This window comes from Lagenorhynchus albirostris, chromosome 1 (assembly GCF_949774975.1).
Source record: "Lagenorhynchus albirostris chromosome 1, mLagAlb1.1, whole genome shotgun sequence".
Taxonomy (NCBI): domain Eukaryota; kingdom Metazoa; phylum Chordata; class Mammalia; order Artiodactyla; family Delphinidae; genus Lagenorhynchus; species Lagenorhynchus albirostris.
The window spans coordinates 36,928,031-36,945,750 of record NC_083095.1 but is presented as its reverse complement, the minus strand read 5'-3'; the positions used below and the strand labels follow the sequence as shown (position 1 = coordinate 36,945,750).

At 58.7% G+C, this 17,720-nt stretch overlaps 1 protein-coding gene across 22 annotated transcripts in view; it reads left to right on the top strand.

The window, feature by feature from the left end:
- Window positions 1-17,720, top strand: part of PLEKHG3 (pleckstrin homology and RhoGEF domain containing G3) — a 60,869-nt gene that overhangs the window by 26,415 nt on the left and 16,734 nt on the right. For 9 of the 22 annotated variants that reach the window (XR_009539092.1, XR_009539095.1, XR_009539096.1 and 6 more), the window contains exons 2-19: window positions 274-654; window positions 1,823-1,920; window positions 3,100-3,169; window positions 3,441-3,487; window positions 3,596-3,746; window positions 3,838-3,969; window positions 4,193-4,375; window positions 4,587-4,679; window positions 4,940-5,026; window positions 5,248-5,281; window positions 5,627-5,719; window positions 8,212-8,301; window positions 8,754-8,792; window positions 9,233-9,252; window positions 9,706-10,029; window positions 10,706-10,819; window positions 12,926-14,318; window positions 14,735-15,499. Coding sequence is in view for 19 of the 22 variants with exons in the window: in XM_060141442.1 (XP_059997425.1) it covers window positions 313-654; window positions 1,823-1,920; window positions 3,100-3,169; window positions 3,441-3,487; window positions 3,596-3,746; window positions 3,838-3,969; window positions 4,193-4,375; window positions 4,587-4,679; window positions 4,940-5,026; window positions 5,248-5,281; window positions 5,627-5,719; window positions 8,212-8,301; window positions 8,754-8,792; window positions 9,233-9,252; window positions 9,706-10,029; window positions 10,706-10,819; window positions 12,926-14,318; window positions 14,735-15,499 (4,075 nt within the window). In the remaining 3 variants the exon portion in view is untranslated. The other 13 variants (XM_060141473.1, XM_060141432.1, XM_060141508.1 and 10 more) reach the window with 13 other exon arrangements.

Sequence of the window (17,720 nt, the reverse complement as noted above, 5' to 3'; positions counted from 1 at the left end):
CTTGAGATTCCGAGCTGTTGCTTTTATAATTGTGGTAAAATACACATAACATAAAATTCTCATTTTTAAGTGTTCAGAGGTCTTAAGTACATTCCCATTGTTGTGCATCCTTCGCCTCCAGCCATCCGTAGAACTTTATCTTGCAAAACTGAAACTCTGTATCCATTGAACACTAACTCCCCATTCCCTCCTCCCCCAGCCCCTGGCAGCCACCCTTTTACTTTCTGTTTCTGCAAGGATTCCAGAGGTTTGCCCTTTGTCTGTCCCGCCCAGAACCTCCCTGGAGCGCCCCCACCAGGCAGCAATGCAAGGATGCCCGTCTCTGCCTCGCTCCACCAAGATGGCAGCCAGGAGCGGCCCGTGAGCCTGACCTCCACCACCTCCTCGTCAGGCTCCTCCCGTGACAGCCGCGGGGCCATGGAGGAGCCCAGCGGCTCCGAGGCTTCGGCCAAGAACGGGGCCGGCTCCCCGCGCGGCCGGCGTCTCCCCAGCAACAATTCCAGCAGCTGGCTGAGCATGAGGGGCCCCCTGTCCCCTTTCAACAGCCGGGCGTCGGTAGCGCCTGCGCACAAGCTCAGCTACGTGGGTCGAGTAGTGCGGGAAATCGTGGAAACGGAGCGCACGTACGTGCAGGACCTGCGCAGCATCGTAGAGGTGAGGCTCACCCCTCGCCCCCCGCGGGGCTTCGGAGCTAAGGTTGGGAGGGGACCACCCTCTCCTCTGGGGCTGGGGCTGGCCTCTGGCTTCGGGTGGCCCAGCTCTCGCGCATAAACCTACTTCCACCCAGGGAAGGAAAGTTGTCCCTGACATGTTTGTCTCCAGGAGGTGCTTCCCATGGAGTAGTGGGGAGGCCTCACGGCTCTGGCCCCGGGAAGCCACTGGCTGCTCACGCTGCCTTATGACTTGGGGTCCGATCAGTAGCTTGGGCCAGCAGAACTTCCCGCAGATGCTCGGGGCGTAGGCACCCCTGATAGGGAGCGGGGACAACTGTGCTTAGCGGAGACTGAACCGCAGTGAAGAAACTGGCTCTGGACCCCACCTGGCCCGCGCCCAGATTCCTGCCCTGTTGTTTCCTGCTTACGGGGTCTTGGGCACCTGCGTAAACCACCCCCACAGCGCCCAGCCTCAGGTCCCTCATCCATAGATTGAAGATGCAGGGCCATGTACGTGTGCTTCACACTGGGAGGCGCACTGGGCGAGGTGACCGTGGGAGGGAGCTCTCTGCCCTGCGGAGGGAGGTGTATTCATTTCCTAGGCCTGCCTAGCAGACAACCACAAACTGTGGCTTAAGGCGCATTAGTTTATCCTGTCCTGGTTTATGAGGCCAGAAGTCAAAAATCAAGATGCTGGCAGGGTTGGTTCCTTCCGGAAGCTCTGAGGGGGGGGGGGTGCGTTCCAGGGCTCTCCTAGCTCCCGGAGGTTGCTGGCAACCCTTGGTGTTCCTTGACCTGCAGATTTATCACCCCCGTTTCCACCTCCGTCTTCACATGGCCTTCTCTGTGTCTCTCTGTGTTCTCTTATAAGGACACCAGTCACTGAATTTAGGGCCCACCCTAAATCCAGTATGGTATCATCTCAAGGTCCTTAATCGTTACATCTGCAAAGACCCTATTTCCAAATAAGGCCACATTCTGAGGTTCCAAGTGGATATTAATTTTGAGGGGGAATTATCCAACCCAGTACAGTGGGTGATGTCTGTGAAATGGTGTCCTAGCTGTAACATGCAGTACAGAAATGAGGTGTGGCTGGGGGAGAAGAGGGAAGACGGGAAGGGACAGGATTGTGCCTGGGGGGCTGGGCCCTGACGCCTCACTCCACGCAGGACTACCTCTTGAAGATCATTGACACGCCTGGGCTGCTGAACCCGGAGCAAGTCAGTGCCCTTTTTGGGAACATAGAAAGCATCTACGCACTGAACAGGTATGGAGCGGGCCTGACATGCACCATGTTCTGCCTGTGAGGCCCGTCTCAGGGCCTGGGGAGGAGCCCCGGATGTCCCTGGTCTCGTGGGCTGTGACACGTGGGCCAGGGTCTGATCTCTGAGGGTGGGGAAGGGTGGTCCATCCCTGTACAGTGGTATAGTTAGCTCCCTGCAGGAGAGGGGGCCTGTGGGACCGTGTGCCCTGGGGCTGATGTGCTCATTTGAGGCCGTGTTCATGTTGGGTCCAGCCTGGGCCAGCGCCCCTCAGGGGACTGCTGAACCTTGCACGTGATGCCCTCTCCCCTGTCCCTTCGTGGCCCCTTTGTCCCTCTCATCTTGGTCCCCCAGTGCAGATCTCTTCGTTTCTCCTCCACCTTCCCACTGATTCCATGGGAAGTCGGGGCTCCCTGGAGGTGATCTGACCCATTAGGGGAACACACAAGCCAGGCGAAGCGTGATGAGGGAGTCCAAGCGAGGCCTGGCGAGGGGCTGCTTCAGGGCAAAGGGGCTCCACGAAGATCACACATGAGTGGCTCTCGGCGCCCCCAGACTCCCCAGAGAGAGGGCACTGGTCCGGAGGAGCAGAACTTGTGGGGACAGTATTGATAGGACAGGAGGAACCTTACCCCAGGCGCCTTAAGATGGGCAGAGGGACTTCCTGCTGGTCAAGCTGGGAGGGCAGACGGAGGCGAGACTTAGGCGGGGGGTTGGGGAGTTGGGCAAAGAGGAGCACAGGAGGGGAAGGCAGGGGGAGCACTGGGGTTTCCTCTAGAGCCCCCATTTAAGAACAAGCAGTGCTGGGAGACTCACCCTGTCTCTCCCCTTTCCTCTATCCTTCTGAACTGGGGGCCTTGGTTTCTTTGCGAGTTCCCCCTCTCTCCTTCCCCCTTTAATGTCTGCTTTTGTGTGTTTGACCCCTGCCTGCAGAGGAGCTGTGTCCCCTCCCGAGGTGGGTACTGGTGTCCCTTCTCCCTCTCCTGCTTGTGGAACGCATGGCTCTTTTTTGTCCCCCACCTTTGCAGTGGTGCTGGATACTTTCTGTGTTGGCTGCCCCGGGCAGGGCTCGCTGACACCAGGGCTGGCGTGTGTGTGGGCACCAGGAGGGTGGGGAGGGGGTGTAGTGGTGACTGGAGGCTGCGAGCGGTCCGGTGTCTGATGACCATTCTCCCCTTACCCAGCCAGCTACTCAGAGACCTGGACAGCTGCAATAGTGACCCGGTGGCTGTGGCCAGCTGCTTTGTGGAAAGGGTAAGAAGGGCAGGGTCCTTGCCTCCATCCTGCCTTGCTGGGGGCCTCTCTCCAGGGGAAGTGCTGAGTGCCCGGCCTCAGATAGGAAGGGCCTTTGGGGTGGAGCCAGGGACTGCTGGGTGGACGGCATGTCCGAGACAGATGGGCACAGAGATGGCTCTGCAGATGCTCGGGGAGAGTGCTCTGGGGGCCGGGGGCATGTGTTTGATACACCCAGGTTTATAGTCAAACGGGAGTCTCCCTGAAATTACTAATTTTGGTCTTTCTTTAGAGCCAAGAGTTTGATATCTACACCCAGTATTGCAACAACTACCCCAAGTGAGTAATGAGGGTGGAGAGGGAAAGCAGAGCCATTTGGCGAGTCCAGAGCACCCCACCTCCGCACGCAGGCCTTCCCCTGGTGACGGCCCCTTCCTCCACTCCCAGCTCAGTGGCCGCCCTCACCGAGTGCATGCAGGACAAGCAGCAGGCCAAGTTCTTTCGGGACCGGCAGGAGCTGCTGCAGCACTCACTGCCCTTGGGTTCCTACCTCCTAAAGCCAGTCCAGCGCATCCTCAAGTACCACCTGCTACTCCAGGTAACCCCAGGGTCCTCCCGAGTACACAGGGGCCTGAGGGAGGGGCAGGGCCCTTGAGTCTGGGCTGCCTAAGCCCCTGTCTCCCATACAGGAAATCGCCAAACATTTTGATGAAGAAGAGGACGGCTTTGAGGTGGTAGAGGATGCCATTGACACCATGACTTGCGTGGCCTGGTACATCAACGACATGAAGAGGAGACATGAGCACGCAGTCCGGCTCCAGGTGCTCTGGGGCCGGTAGCTGGAGGTCCAGGCAGGGGTGGGGCGGGGTTTGGAAGAGGGAATGCGAGCTGAGGGGTGGTGTCGGTGAGGATGGGCTACTCTGGGGGGAGCCCTTGGTGCAGCGTGTCTCTGCAGAACCCAGGCGGTGGCTCCTGGGGCCCTGTGTGGTTCCCAGCAGGGTCTCGAGCGCCCTGACCCTGGGGGTCGGGGATTCGCTGCTGCAGGAGATTCAGTCTCTGCTCATCAACTGGAAGGGGCCAGACCTGACCACCTATGGGGAGCTCGTCCTGGAGGGCACATTCCGCGTACACCGTGTGCGCAACGAGAAGACCTTTTTCCTCTTTGACAAAGCACTGCTCATCACCAAGAAGCGGGGAGATCACTTTGTCTACAAGGGTCACATCCCGGTAACGAGGCCACCGCCATCTCCTCTGCCCCCTTCCCACCGTCCCAACGGCCGGGCTCCACTCCGTGTCGCCTTCACTGGGCCCCGGGTTGGTGTGGACGCAGCTCCACCCTTCAAGATTACTCTCCCTGCCTCCCCAGATGGTCTTGAGGGGCTGGGGCCCCAGGTCAGCTCCCCGCCTCGTGCTTGACTGCCCTCTCCCTCTGCCCCAGTGCTCCTCCCTGATGCTGATCGAGAGCACCAGAGAATCCCCGTGCTTCACCGTCACACACTACAAGCACAGCAAGCAGCAGTACAACATCCAGGTGAGGGGCGGGCTGGGGCGCGGGCTGGGGACAGAACCCGCCCCCTCGCGCGGCGGCACGAGCCTCAGAGTCTCCCTCTGCAAGGGAGAGGTCGTTGTGGGCACCTCTCAGGCTTGTGCTGAGGAGTCAAGGTAACCTCACAGAGCCCCCAGCACAGGCCCTCTTTGGCCTCTGCCCTCCTTGGCAGAAGCCCAGCGCACGCTGGATGGCTTCAGGCCTGTCATGATAACCCCCGCACCCTCTCCCTCGGGTCCTCCCAGGCCAAAACTGTGGAGGAGAAACGGAGCTGGACTCACCACATCAAGAGGCTCATCTTGGAGAACCACCACACCACCATCCCCCAGAAGGTGAGCTCCCAGGGCTTCTGATGGGGTACAGGGAGAGGGTCCCTCAGAACCAGCTCCGGGGTCCACGGGGGCCTCGCCTTCTGGACGTTGGCCCCACTGGACAGTGGGGATCAGTTCAGCGGATGCCACGGCCCTTGGTGCAGCAAGAGTGAGTCTTTGGGCCAAGGGAGAAAACGGCACGTACCAAGGTAGCAACGCGGTGGGTTTCCTTTCCCTTCCAGGCCAAAGAAGCCATCCTGGAAATGGATTCCTATTGTAAGTGTACCCTTTCTGCCTGCCTTGTCCCTAACGGTGCACATCTCTAGGTCAGACCTGAGGAAGCTTTGCCTGATACTTATATTCCAGAGAGCAGGGAGGGTGGGGAGGCTCCTTCTGTCAGGACTGGGGGTCTACTGCAAGACTAGGGCTCAGTGCTGCTGGTGGCTGGGACTCTGCCTCGTGCTCCTGGATGGAAGAGGACGGAAGATGGAAGAGGGGGGAGCTCTGGAGTCTTGTGGCCCCTGGAGCTCGGCTGGGCAGCAGAGTTGTGGTCAGGAATGGGCAGAGTCCACGCCAAGGGTGATAGTATCCCAAAGGCCTGGTTGTCTCTCTTGGGTGCAGATCCCAATCGGTACCGCCACAGCCCAGAGCGCCTGAAGAAGGCCTCCCAGGATGAGGCGTCCACCCATGTGCACCAGGGGCGCCGGCAGTCTGGTAAGGCAGGGGCTGTGCGGGCAGAGAGGCTTCTTTCCAGGACTCTTGACCATGTGGGGAACCTTCTGCAGCAGCATTTGGGGCTGGCTCTCACCCTCTGGAAATCCTGGGAAAGGGCAGGAAGGAGGGTAAATGGGGTGTGTCTGTAGCATCCTGCCTTCCACCAGGCCCCTCTGGGCCCTTCCTGCCTACCCAGGGCTGGACAGCCCTCCTTTTCCAAGGCCCCCCTTCTTAGCTCCTCTGCGATCAAAACCTTAGATAGTGGGAGGCAGCCAGAGTAACGCTCAGACGTCATGGATGGTCCCCAGCCCAGTTCTGGAACAGAGCAGAGGCAGGACGTGGGGAAAATGAGTTAGATTTCAAGTGGCACCAAATCCAGACAGGAAATATTTACTTTGGGTCTCAGGGAAAAGTTCTGCTTTCCTGGGTTTTCTTTCATGACGGCTTGCTGCTGGGTACTTGGAGGTATCGGAGTGACTCGTCTGTTGAAACGAGAAAACCTTGCTTTTATTCTCGGCTCTTGTAGTGGTGCATGTGTGTGTTTTCTGCCTCGGTTTTTACCCTCGCCTTCAGTCGAGGCCCAGGGATGGATCTGGCTTCGGCCAGGCACTTGTCAAACTTACACATGAGGTGGGAGTTGGGGTGAGGACCATCTCAGAGACCCCTAGAGAGAAAGATTCAGGAGTGATGGGAGATGTGTCCTGACTGGGATCCCCACGGTGAGTTGGGTTTGATTGGCATGGCTCACGGGTCCTCTGAGCAGCTGTGTGGATTGCTGTACGGGCTTTGGTCTTCTGGAGGGTGGAGCTGAGCGGTCTTTGGAAAGCTTTTGTGTTTTTGTTTTGTTTGGTATTGTTGCTGATGGATCTCGAACCCTAGGCAAACTTGCCATGGTTGCAGAAGTGCTACGGTGCTGTGTGTTAAAAGCCCCAAATGGGCTTGCGGGATCTTAGTCCCCCGACCAGGGATCAAACCCAGGCCCTTGGCAGTGAAAGCACGGAGTCCTAACCCCTGGACTGCCAGGGAATTCCCCCCTTTCCTTTCTTCTCCTATAATTCTTCTGTCCAACATTCCCCCTTAACTCGCCATAGCTTTGAACTGGAAGCTTCTGACACGTGGAGGTAGTCAGTAAGGGACTGTGGTGATGGTGGTAATAGTAACATTACCTGTCATAACATCAGCTTCCAAACTGCAGCAAGCAGGGCACTCAGGAAATGATCCGCTTCAGAGCTCAGGTTTCCACAAGGCTGAGATTTTAGCCTGTAAACGCTAAGAGTTGGGTTTTGTTTGTTTTCATGTTTTAGTTTTAATCGTTATGAAACAGACATCTTTCTAAAACATGCTTCATACGCTTGAGCCTTATAAAATAGAGGAGGCCCACACGGTCAAACTTTTCCCTTTCTGGAGTCGGTGTAGCAGCATCTTTGTGGCGTGTGAACAGCTCCATTCTCTGGGGCCTTGGGGGGAGGCGGGGCTGTGGGTTGCCATAGAGACAGCTGGCATTGAGGTGTTGTGTCCATCTTTACACTGAAGAGTTCTCCTTATCAGTCTTGGCATGCGTTTCTTTAGTAGCCCTTCCTTTTTCCCTCTTCTGTTAGAAATTAATCGATTTAATGTGCGAGAAGCGTGTGTAAAAGCAGACCAGTGAGTGGATGAGGGGGGATACAGGCCAGTGGAAGTGCTTTAGGGCCTGCTCTCAGCCATCTACTCTGACTGCCTCTGGGCCTTTTCTGCTTCCTACTTCCAGAGAGCTGGGATGGACAGATAAGTACACTATATGGATAAGTAAGGTGGTGTTGTCATCATTTGTCACTTATTAAATATTCTTTTATTTATTTATTTATTGGCTGCGTTGGGTCTTTGTTGCTGCATGCGGGCTTTCTCTAGTTGTGGCGAGCGGGGGCTACTCTTCGTTGTGGTGCGCGGGCTTTTCATGGCTTCTCGTTGCAGAGCACGGGCTCTAGGCACGTGGGCTCAGTAGCTGTGGCGCACGGGCTTAGTTGCTCCGTGGCATGTGAGATCTTCCCGGACCAGGGCTTGAACCCGTGTCCCCTACATTGGCAGGCGGATTCTTAACCACTGTGCCACCAGGGAAGTCCGCTTATTAAATATTCTTGATTACAAGTTTTAAAATGAAAGAGAAGAGCATTTTGTATTTCTCACTCTAAAAACAATTGGATATCTACTTACCTCGATGCAGATAGAGTGTAGGTATGTGTGTGCCCATGCACATTTAGAAAAAAGGCTCTTCAGTTTGCTCTCCTATCCAGGAACAGCTGAGAGACCTCAGTAGACCTTCCTTGTGGCTCCAAGTTTATAGTGGGCCTCCCACTGAATGCCAGTTCGTCAAGGGCAATATGGGCTAAGGGCAAGGTTCTGTAGACAGGTTCCTTGAGACATGCCTCCCTATCTCAGGTCTGTCCCCAGAAAAGGCGGGTTGCGAGGTGCTGACACCATCAGCCTAATGGATGTGTTTTGTATTCTGTCCTCAGAGCCTGGTCAGCTCCTGTACAACCGGGCAACACTCCCCAGCAGGCAGCGAGGCTTCACGGTGCCAGGCCTTAAGGGCCATAGAAAGTCGGGTGCGACCTCTGCTTTCCAGCTGGGGTGCTGTGAAGGGGCTTGGCGTTGGGTGTAGCTAAGGCGCTGATGTGCTCCGTGCAGGGAAGGAAGGTGGGGCTTGTGGTGGAGCCAGGGCCCTCAAGAGAGGCTCGTCATTCTGAAGGGGGCAGCAGGGGGCTGTGGCCCCGGAGCTGAGGGCCCCGGGCTGTGTGCTAACGCAAGGATGGGGGCGGGGCTGCTTCTTGGCTGTGGGTCACAGCAGAGTCCCCAGGCGGGTGGGGGCAGTGGCCCGGGCCCTGTCCCCCTGTGGGCTGGTCACGAGGGCAGCCTCCTTCAGGCCCTCGGGCTGTGGGGGGCCCCGCTGGAGTGGACTTTGAGCTGATGATGGGTGTGTGGCGCTGTGAGCGTGGGACCAGGGCCAGGCCGGGCTGCTTCAGGCCTGCTCTGACTGCCCGTTCGCTTTCCTCACCAGAGCCATCCAGACATCTGCTCAGGCAACACAGCGAGAAAGGTGAGTGAGTGAGGGGTGGACAGGCACCACCCCCTTTAAGGTGCGCTCTAGGGCAGGGGTGAGAGGGTGAAGCTGGCGACCAGCAGGGTGTGGGCGTCGCGGACAGTTCAGAGGGGATTCTGCCTCGTTCTGCCCTGGAAGTGGGCCTCACCCCTTGCTGTCCGGGCTCCCCCTGCACACCTTGCACCCTGTCTCTCTGCCCTTGGGTGACAGCAGGAGCGAGTGACCGTGCCATTCTGCACCCCCGGCTCCCGGTCTGTCAGTCATTCCTTTGAAAGCCCGGGAGACCTGGTGAAGGTTCTGGGAGCAGAGCCCCTGACGCGCTCTCGCTCGGGGGCTCTGGGCCTCAGGCCTCTGTGAGGGGACTCTTTCTCCGGGTTACTGATCTCCGCTCCCCCTCCCCCTCGCCGCTGTGCCGGGACCTGGTGGTGGCGGAGCAGCCAGAGCAGCAGGAATGAAGGTAAGACCAGGGGCACACGGGACAGCTTTGGGGGACAGCCCAGGTCAGCCCCCATCATCTTCCTTCACTCAACAAACACCTGTCGAGCACCTACTGTGCGCCAGGCTCTGTCATGAGGGTCACGGAAATGAATAAGCCGTGGCCCTTGCCCAGGGGACCCTTCTGTACCCTTTTCCTGGAGTGGCACCCTGGTGGTGGCCGGCCCGGCCGGGATCCTCTCATTTTGCCCTCTCCCTGGGGCAGGCAGGCCTCTCTGGATCCTGAGTTCCTGAGCAGACCCCAGTCCCAGCTTCCCACCTCGAGAACCCCCTGCTTCACGTGGGAGCCTAGTGGAGACCGGGGTGGGGGGGTCTAGATGTGGCTTTCTCTGTGAAGCCTCCCCAGCCCCAGCTGCTGCAGGAGGAGGGGGGCTGCCCCGAGGCCTGTCACGAGGGGGCCTTGTGCTCTGAACAGCATGCGGGCAGTGTTGGCATGCTCCTGGACTTTGAACAGCCCCCCTGTGCTCGGGGCCTGCAGTCGGAGGCTGAAGGGGCTGCCCGGGAGGAGGAGGAGGAGGAAGAACAGGCCTTTCAGGTGTCCCTGGAGGACCTGGCAGGGCATGAAGGCCGCGAGCAGGGGGCTGGGCCAGAGCCCCCAGGCGAGGAGGAGGAGGAGGAGGAGGAGGAGGAGAGCCTGGCAGTGGCGGAGCAGGTAGCCGACTTTGCCAGCTCCCTGCTGGCCGCCCTCCACTGCTGGCACTATCGGGCCAACGCTCTACTTTTCTCCCGGGGCGCTATGGTGAGGTGTCTCTTCGATCTCCCCCTCCTCCTTGCATGCCCCCTGGCACGCGCATGCCCGTCCAAGAGTCCCCTCCCCTGCCCTTCTCATCCCTCCGTCCTTGTTCCTTCCTTCCTGCCATCAGCACTTCTTAACACCTTGCTCACTGTCACGCCCTGGTGAGCCCCTGGCATTCGTTGTTCCAGCACTGGGTGCTAACCAGCATGCTACTCAATGGGCATGACTAATGGGGCGCGGTGGGGGGGGGGGAGAGGCCAGCACACAGGGAGCCGCATGCCTGGCAGGGATTTCTTTCTTTTTTTTTTTTTTGGCGGTACGCAGGCCTCTCACTGCTGTGGCCTCTCCCGTTGCGGAGCACAGGCTCCGGACGCGCAGGCTCCGCGGCCATGGCTCACGGGCCCAGCCGCTCCGCGGCATGTGGGATCTTCCCGGACCGGGGCATGAACCTGTGTCCCCTGCATCGGCAGGCAGACTCCCAACCACTGCGCCACCAGGGAAGCCCCTGGCAGGGATTTCTGAGTCCCCAGACCTGACAGTTCAGGCTGACTCTGGAATGGCTCAGGTCCAACACAGCCCAGCCCCTTTGGGGCTCAGGAGATGCTGCCAGGGTTGGGATGCAGGAGGGACCAGCTCCCCGTTGTCCTGGGAGCTGACGACTACCCTCTGCTTGCTGCAGGGGAAGGGGCACAGGGAGCCCGAAGACCCCAAGAGCTGCCGAAGGCCCAGCAGCCGATCTCCAACCACCGCTGAGAAGTGCCTGAGCTTTGAGTCTGTGTCTTCCCTGCCGGAGGTGAGGGGCCAGCAGGCGGGAGGGGGATAGTGCAGAGGCGCCTGAGCCCAGATCTCCAGCTCTGCAGATGGGGCTTTCAGGCATGGGCTGTCCCGTTGGGCCCACGGGGACAGGGAATCCCACTCCCTAGGACTCTCGGGCCCTCAGGAAGCCTGTCTGGCCTGTGGGCATGCGGCTTGGTGACCGACAGCCTCTTACTCTGAATTAGAAAAGGTGCCTCCTCCTTTGGGCAGATGCAGTCTCTGGCCAAGGGGCACAGTTATTGGAAGTGACCAGTATAGGTCCCCTTGGCCAGGCCTCCTTGTATAGAGCATAAAGCTCTGCCCTGCTAGTGTGCCAGACACTTAAATCATGCCTGTCCCACCTGGCAAAGGAGTAAGGTGTCGATATCTACTGGGCATCTCCTACGTGCCTGATGTTTTGTTTCTTCCTTCTGTTTCCTGAGCCAGCTCTACCAGGGAGAACAAGACTCAGGTTAGGTTGACGTGCCTGGCATTGCGCAGCTTCTAAGGGACAGAGCTCAGATTAGACTTGGGTCTGTGACCCAGAAGCCTGCACTCTTTTTTCCCGCCACCCCACGCTATCTGGGGGTTATGTGGAATGGAGTCCTTTGCTCTCGCAGAGTTCCGAGGAAAAGTTCATGAGGCTTAGACGCCGGGGTGGGCCTCACAGCCAGGACATTGAGAAGCCTGGGTGACATTGGAAAAGAGTTCAGAATGGTGCTGTCCGGTGACAATAGAATGTGAGCCTCGTGTAATTTTATTTATTTATAAATTATTTATTTACTTTAAAAATTTATTTATTTATTTTGGCTGCGTTGGGTCTTCGTTGCTGCGTGCGGGCTTTCTCTAGTTGTGGCGAGCAGGGGCTACTCTTCGTTGCGGTGCGTGGGCCTCTCATAGCGGTGGCTTCTCTTGTTGCAGAGCACGGGCTCTAGGTACGCGGGCTTCAGTAGTTGTGGCTCCCGGGCTCTAGAGCGCAGGCTCAGTAGTTGTGGCCCACGGGCTTAGTTGCCCCGCAGCATGTGGGATCTTCCCGGACCAGGGCTGGAACCCATGTTCCCTGCATTGGCAGGCAGATTCCTAACCACTGCGCCACCAGGGAAGCCCCTCATGGGTAATTTTAAATATTCTAATAGTCACATTAAAGAATTATTTAACCCAGTTTTTCCAAACTACTATCATGTCAACATGTAGTGTGTTAAAAAGCTGTTAATGAGGTATGCTGCGCTTTTTTGGTATGAGGTTTTTGCAGCGTGGACCGGCTACATTTCAGTTGCTCAGGAGTCACGTGTGGCTGGCAGCCATTGTGTTGGACATTACAGGCCTGGCTCCTGGGTCCCACTGTGCAGGTTCTAGACTAGAACGATTGGAATCGGGTCTGATTCCTCGGGCTATAGCGTGTTATCCTGTGTTCTCCGTAAAGATTCCTCTGGAAAGCTGCCTGTACTGGCTGGTTTTATGATTCAGATGACCTTCAAGGTGATCAAGAGAGAGCTGCCAACTTTGCTGCCTTCCTTGCCATCCGCTGCGCACATGCAGAGTCCTGCACGGGGGCGGAGGCTGGCTGGCAGGAGCCACATCCCCGTCTTTACCCTCTGACAGGATTCCAGCACGTGGTCCTACTGCCCTCTGGATCCTGATCCACACGGGAGACCCTGGCCCCTCAGGGAAGTTGTTTAGGCCTGGGTTTCAACCCGGAACAACCCCCATGTGGGGAGCTACTGGGGCTTCAGGGAGCCGCCTCCCCTCAGGCAGGGGAGTCCTGGTGCCGTGGCTCTGGCCCCACGCTGCACGTTCCCACCGTGTCCGTGTGCTTTCCAGGCAGGCCGCCACTGAGAGGTGCCACCGCGTCACCCCATCTGCGTTCCTAGAATTTTTCTCGGGTTTGAGAATGTGGGCCCAGCACCCCAGCTGCAGGGTGACTAAGGAACATCCTCTCCCTAAGGACCTGCTGCCCACTCCTGAGTCATGCTCATTCTGATGGCCTGCAGTCCTAAACCGCAGCCCCTCTCACTAGGCTTTGAGCAGGCTGTGCTGTCCCCACATCCCCCCGGGTCACATGAGGGAGGTTTTTGGCTCATATGAGCTCTTTGTGCTCTCCCAGGTTGAGCCAGACCCTGGGTCTGGGACAGAGCAGGAGGAGTCTGCTGCCACGGAAGGTCCCAGGACCGAGGAGATGCCCTCAGACACAGAGGCCCCAGAAGTCCTAGAAATGCAGCTTGACACCCACCAGCTGCTGCTGGGACTGGACCCCCCGGGTGACGTGGTGGACTTCATGGTGGCCGACAGCACCGAGGACCCGAAGGTCCTGAGCAGTGAGGACGAGGAGGAGGAGGTGGGGGCCGCCCACGAGCCCGAGAGCCTCCTGCCTCCCTCTGTGCTGGACCAGGCCAGCGTCATCGCCGAGCGGTTCGTCAGCAGCTTCTCTCGGCGGAGCAGCCTGGCGCTGGAGGACGGCAAGGCCAGCGGCTTCGGGACCCCGAGGCTGACCAGCCGGAGCAGCAGTGTGGTCAGCCTAGAGGACAGTGAGAAGGGCCTGGCCCGACGAGGGAGCACCACAGACCCCCTGGGCTCTCAGCTCCCTCCAGAAGCGGACATCAGTGTGGGGGTGGCCGCAGAGAGTGACCCTTCTGTCAACGGGACAGAGACCCAGAGCCCAGGCTGCCCAGCGGAGCCAGACAGGCCTTCCTGCACGAAGGAATCGAAGCTTTCTTCCCGAGACCGGCTGTTGTTGGACAAAATCAAGAGCTACTATGAAAGTGCAGAGCACCACGACGCAGGCTTCAGTGTCCGGCGCCGGGAGAGCCTCTCCTTCATCCCCAAAGGACTGGTGAGAAACTCAGTCTCCAGAATCAACAGCCTTCCCAGGCCAGACCCGGAGCCAGTGGCTCCGCCGGGGCATAAGAGACAGGTGGGTTCGCGGGCAGCCTCGTGGGCCCTCTTTGACTACCCAGGACCAGGCCAGGCTCATGCTGGGGACCCAGCTCCCATCACAGATGCTGAGTTCCGCCCGTCTTCGGAAATTGTGAAGATCTGGGAGGAAGTGGAGTCTCCTGAGGGCAGCCCTGGGAAGGGACCAGGCCAAGGCCAGGCCAATAGCTTTGACCTGCATGAGCCCCTCTTCATCCTGGAGGAGCGTGAGCTGGGGGCCATCACTGAGGAGTCGGCTGCTGCCTCGCCGGAGCGTGCCTCCCCCACTGAGCCCCCCAGCCCGGCCCACCTGGCCCGGGAGCTGAAGGAGCTGGTGAAGGAGCTGAGCAGCGGCACCCAGGGGGAGCTGGTGACCCCACTACATCCCCGCATCCTGCAGCTCTCCCATGTGATGGACAGCCATGTGAGCGAGCGAGTCAAGAGCAAGGTCTACCAGCTGGCTCGCCAGTACAGCCTCCGGATCAAGAGCAAGTCGGTGACGGCCAGGCCACCGCAGCCGTGGGAAAAGGTGGCTGCCACCACCCCCTACCTGCAGCCGGAGGCTGGAGCACCATCTGCTGGCAGAGGTATGAAGGGGGTGGGGCGGAGGGCCCTGCCTGCAAGCCTGGGATGGAAGCACCTTTTAGGAGCCAGCTGGATTCTGGGAAAGTGACCCCCTAAAGGACCTCTACCAAAAAGAGGGCTGGGGCGAGTCCTGGAGCGGGTCTAACGCTCAAGGCCAAGCTCCTCCTGTGGAGCAGAGGGCCTGTGGCCATGGGCCTCTGTTTTCCAGGAGAGCAGAAGCTCTCGTCTGTTCCTTTGACCCCTGACCCCACCCCACCCCCTTTTCTTCATTCTTCCCATTTCCCTTTGGTAAGGGCGCCGTGGATGGTCAGTGAGGTTTTTCTCCCATCACACGCAAACCCCCAGCAACCAGCCTCGCCTGGAAGGGGAGTTGAGGTCAGTCCAGAGCCCTCATGTCCTCTTGCTCCCTCCTGCACAGGGGTTCAGGCGGCTCGCTGTCTCCTCACAGGTAAGAGGAAACCGGTGCTGTCTCTCTTCAACCACGAGCAGCCCACGGCCCAGGAACACAGCCCACCCAAGTCCGGCTCTGCCAGGGAGGTATCGCCACGGCGTTTCTCCTTCAGCTCCTTGGCCACCAGCCCGAGGACCACCTCGCCTGGGGCCTGGCACATCCCCCGAAGCCCCCTCAGCCCCTTGGACACCGAGACTTTCAACTGGCCCGACGTCCGAGAGCTCTGCTCCAAATATGCCTCCCAGGACGAGGCGCTCCAGGCCAAGGGCAGCCGGCCGCGCAACCTGCCCGTCAACCGGAGCCACTCGCTGCCGGAGAACATGATGCAGCCGCAGCCGCCCCTGTCGGGGAAGGTGGGCCGCTGCTGCAGCCTGAACGCCAGGAGGGCTCCGGCAGGCCCAGGGGTCGCCCAGCCTCAGCCTCTGGCGGGGTCATCCCCAAGTGCGCCGGACGGAGGGGAGGCCCTGTACGTCACCGCAGACCTTACACTGGAGGACAGCCGGCGGATGGTCATCATGGAGAAGGGGCCCCTGTCCGGCCCCAACGCGGGACTGGAGGCAGCCAGCGGGCAGGGACCGAGCTCACCAGCAGCCCAGGCGGGGCAGGGCCTGGCGTTCCAGGAGTGTGCAGAGTATCGGCCTAAAGAAGAGGGTCCCAGGGACCCGGCGGACCCAAGCCAGCAGGGCAGAGTGAGGAGCCTGCGGGAGAAATTCCAGGCCTTGAACTCCACAGGTTGACACTGAGTCCTGGGGGAGGGAGCGGCTGTGCCGAGGGACGGGGAAGAACGGTGGCATCCTCGCTCACAGCCTGGGGCCCTCAGAAAGGCTGCCCCTGGGAGAGCGCCCTGGGGCACCGGGCAAGGGCCTGTCGCCTGCCGTGGGCGCGCCAGTGACTCGCGAGCCTCTTTGCCCTCCGAGGCCAGTGTGGCCGCTTCCCTCGTATATAGTTCTTCTCTAGTAAGAGGCCAGATAGTTAAGCTCATCTCTTCCCAGGGAGAGCGAGCCCTGCTCAGGCCTCCAGTGTTGCCTGGCCGCTGCCAGACTGAGGGCCGCCCCGGGGGACACACAGGAGTGTGGCTTGGGGAGGCTTTGCTCTTTAACTGTGCCTTTTCTTAGGATCCGGGCAGGAACGAGGCCCATAATTTATTGCTTTCTACCCTGTGGTATGTTGGTGTGCTCGCGCGCGTGTGTGTGAGTGTGTGTTCTGTTGTTGATTTCCCTCCTGGGAAGAATGTCGTGGACTCTGTTCAGGTACTTCTGTGGGTTGTCTCGCTGGCCCCGTGGTTGTCACTAATGTACACACGTTTTGTTATTTGCCAATGGTGTAATAACCACTGCTGACCAACCAACCTGTTGAGTGGTCTCCTTACTGGTGTCTGGCCGGGCTGGGGAGAGGCGATCGTGCCCAGGCCTGTCTCAGGGGAAGCGGGACGTGGGCGTGTTGCTTCCACAGGTGCGCACCAAGCACAAGGCCCCAGGTGCTGGCGGGAGAGGCTGGGGCAGCGGGATGTGTGGGAGGGGACTTGTTCTGCTGCTTCTGTTCCCACGGGCTTCTGTCTACCCACAGCCTGGCGTTCTGTCTGGGGTAAGGTCAGGGGGCACCGTGCCAGCCTTTAGCTCTTTTCCCCAGGTGCCAAAGTTGGACTGAAAGGGGTGGGGTGGGGGTGGAACATTTTTCTAACAGGCAGGTATTTCCACATCTGGTGCCTTTTATTCTTCTCTCCCTTGCTAGTTCCCAGGAGACATCCTAGGGGGCAAGGATTCTCAACTTGGAGCCTAGAAATATCTTAAGTGGCTGGCAGTATTGGGTGAGGGGTACAGACGCATTTTTTCTGGAATGGAGCCTCATTCTTCATCTTATTCTCAAAAGTGTCTTTGATTCAAAAGGCGTAGGTATGTCCCCTACTTCTGACTGGGTTTTCTGCCTTTTTTTCCCTTGGTGGACCAGCCTTGTTTCGCCCTGTTGCTTCTGGCTGGGGCCTGGGAGGAGTGGGGCTGCAGGGCCAGGTGGTAGAGCTGTCTTGCAGGTCTTCTGACCTAGGAGGACGGACTCAGCCTGAAGATGGGTCTGCTGAGTCTAATGAGGTCAGGGGAATATCAGAGGCAAGTGGAGGCCTTTCCTGAGCAGAAGCAGAGCAGGGCTGGCCCATGTCCTGCCAGCTGGTCACAATGGTCTGTGGGTACTTGCACAGCCGCTGAGAGAGCTGCTTCTACTAGACAAGTCTCTGATTGTGGTGAGTAGCCACACGCTAGAGTGAGAGTCAGGAGATCCAGCCCTGCGTTTAACTAGCCGGGTCACCTCAACTCATGCTTTTTCCTCCTCTGTAAATTAAACAAGATGGATGAGTTGTTGCTTCTCAAACCCTCTGACTCACACTCTTCAGGAGGTGAGGGCTGGGGAGTAGTCGTCAGCACCTTCCCCAGGTGATCCTTACACAGCCCTCTAGGTTATACCTGGGAACCCTGGACCAGCTCAGTGGTTCTTACTGGCTGCCCACTGGAATCATCAGGGGAGGGAACTTTTTGAAAAATGCTGATGTCTAGGTTTCACCCACCCAGACCAATTGAAACTGCGCCTCCGGAGATGAACCCCAGGTGTGTGGATTCTGATTTTCAGACCTCTGTCCTGAGCTCCATGGGGAAAGGCCTGCAGCAGGCCCTCAAGATGGTTGAATGCATGAATAAGCGAGCTTTTCTCAGGGTCTCAAGTGAAGCACAGGACCTAGGTACCAGCAGAGTTGTTCCCATAAGACTCCAAGGACGGGCCAGGGTCTGGCTGTGCCTCGTCTCCACGGCGGTCCTGTGTTCACAGATTCTGCCTTGCTCAATCCACCAGCCCCCTTTGGTCCAGTTCAAAGGGAAATAGGTGAGTCAAATAAGAAACGGAAATACGGAGCATTATTGATTTATTAGAAAAACTAGTAAATGGGTTTTCTCTGTTGGTGGAAGCACAT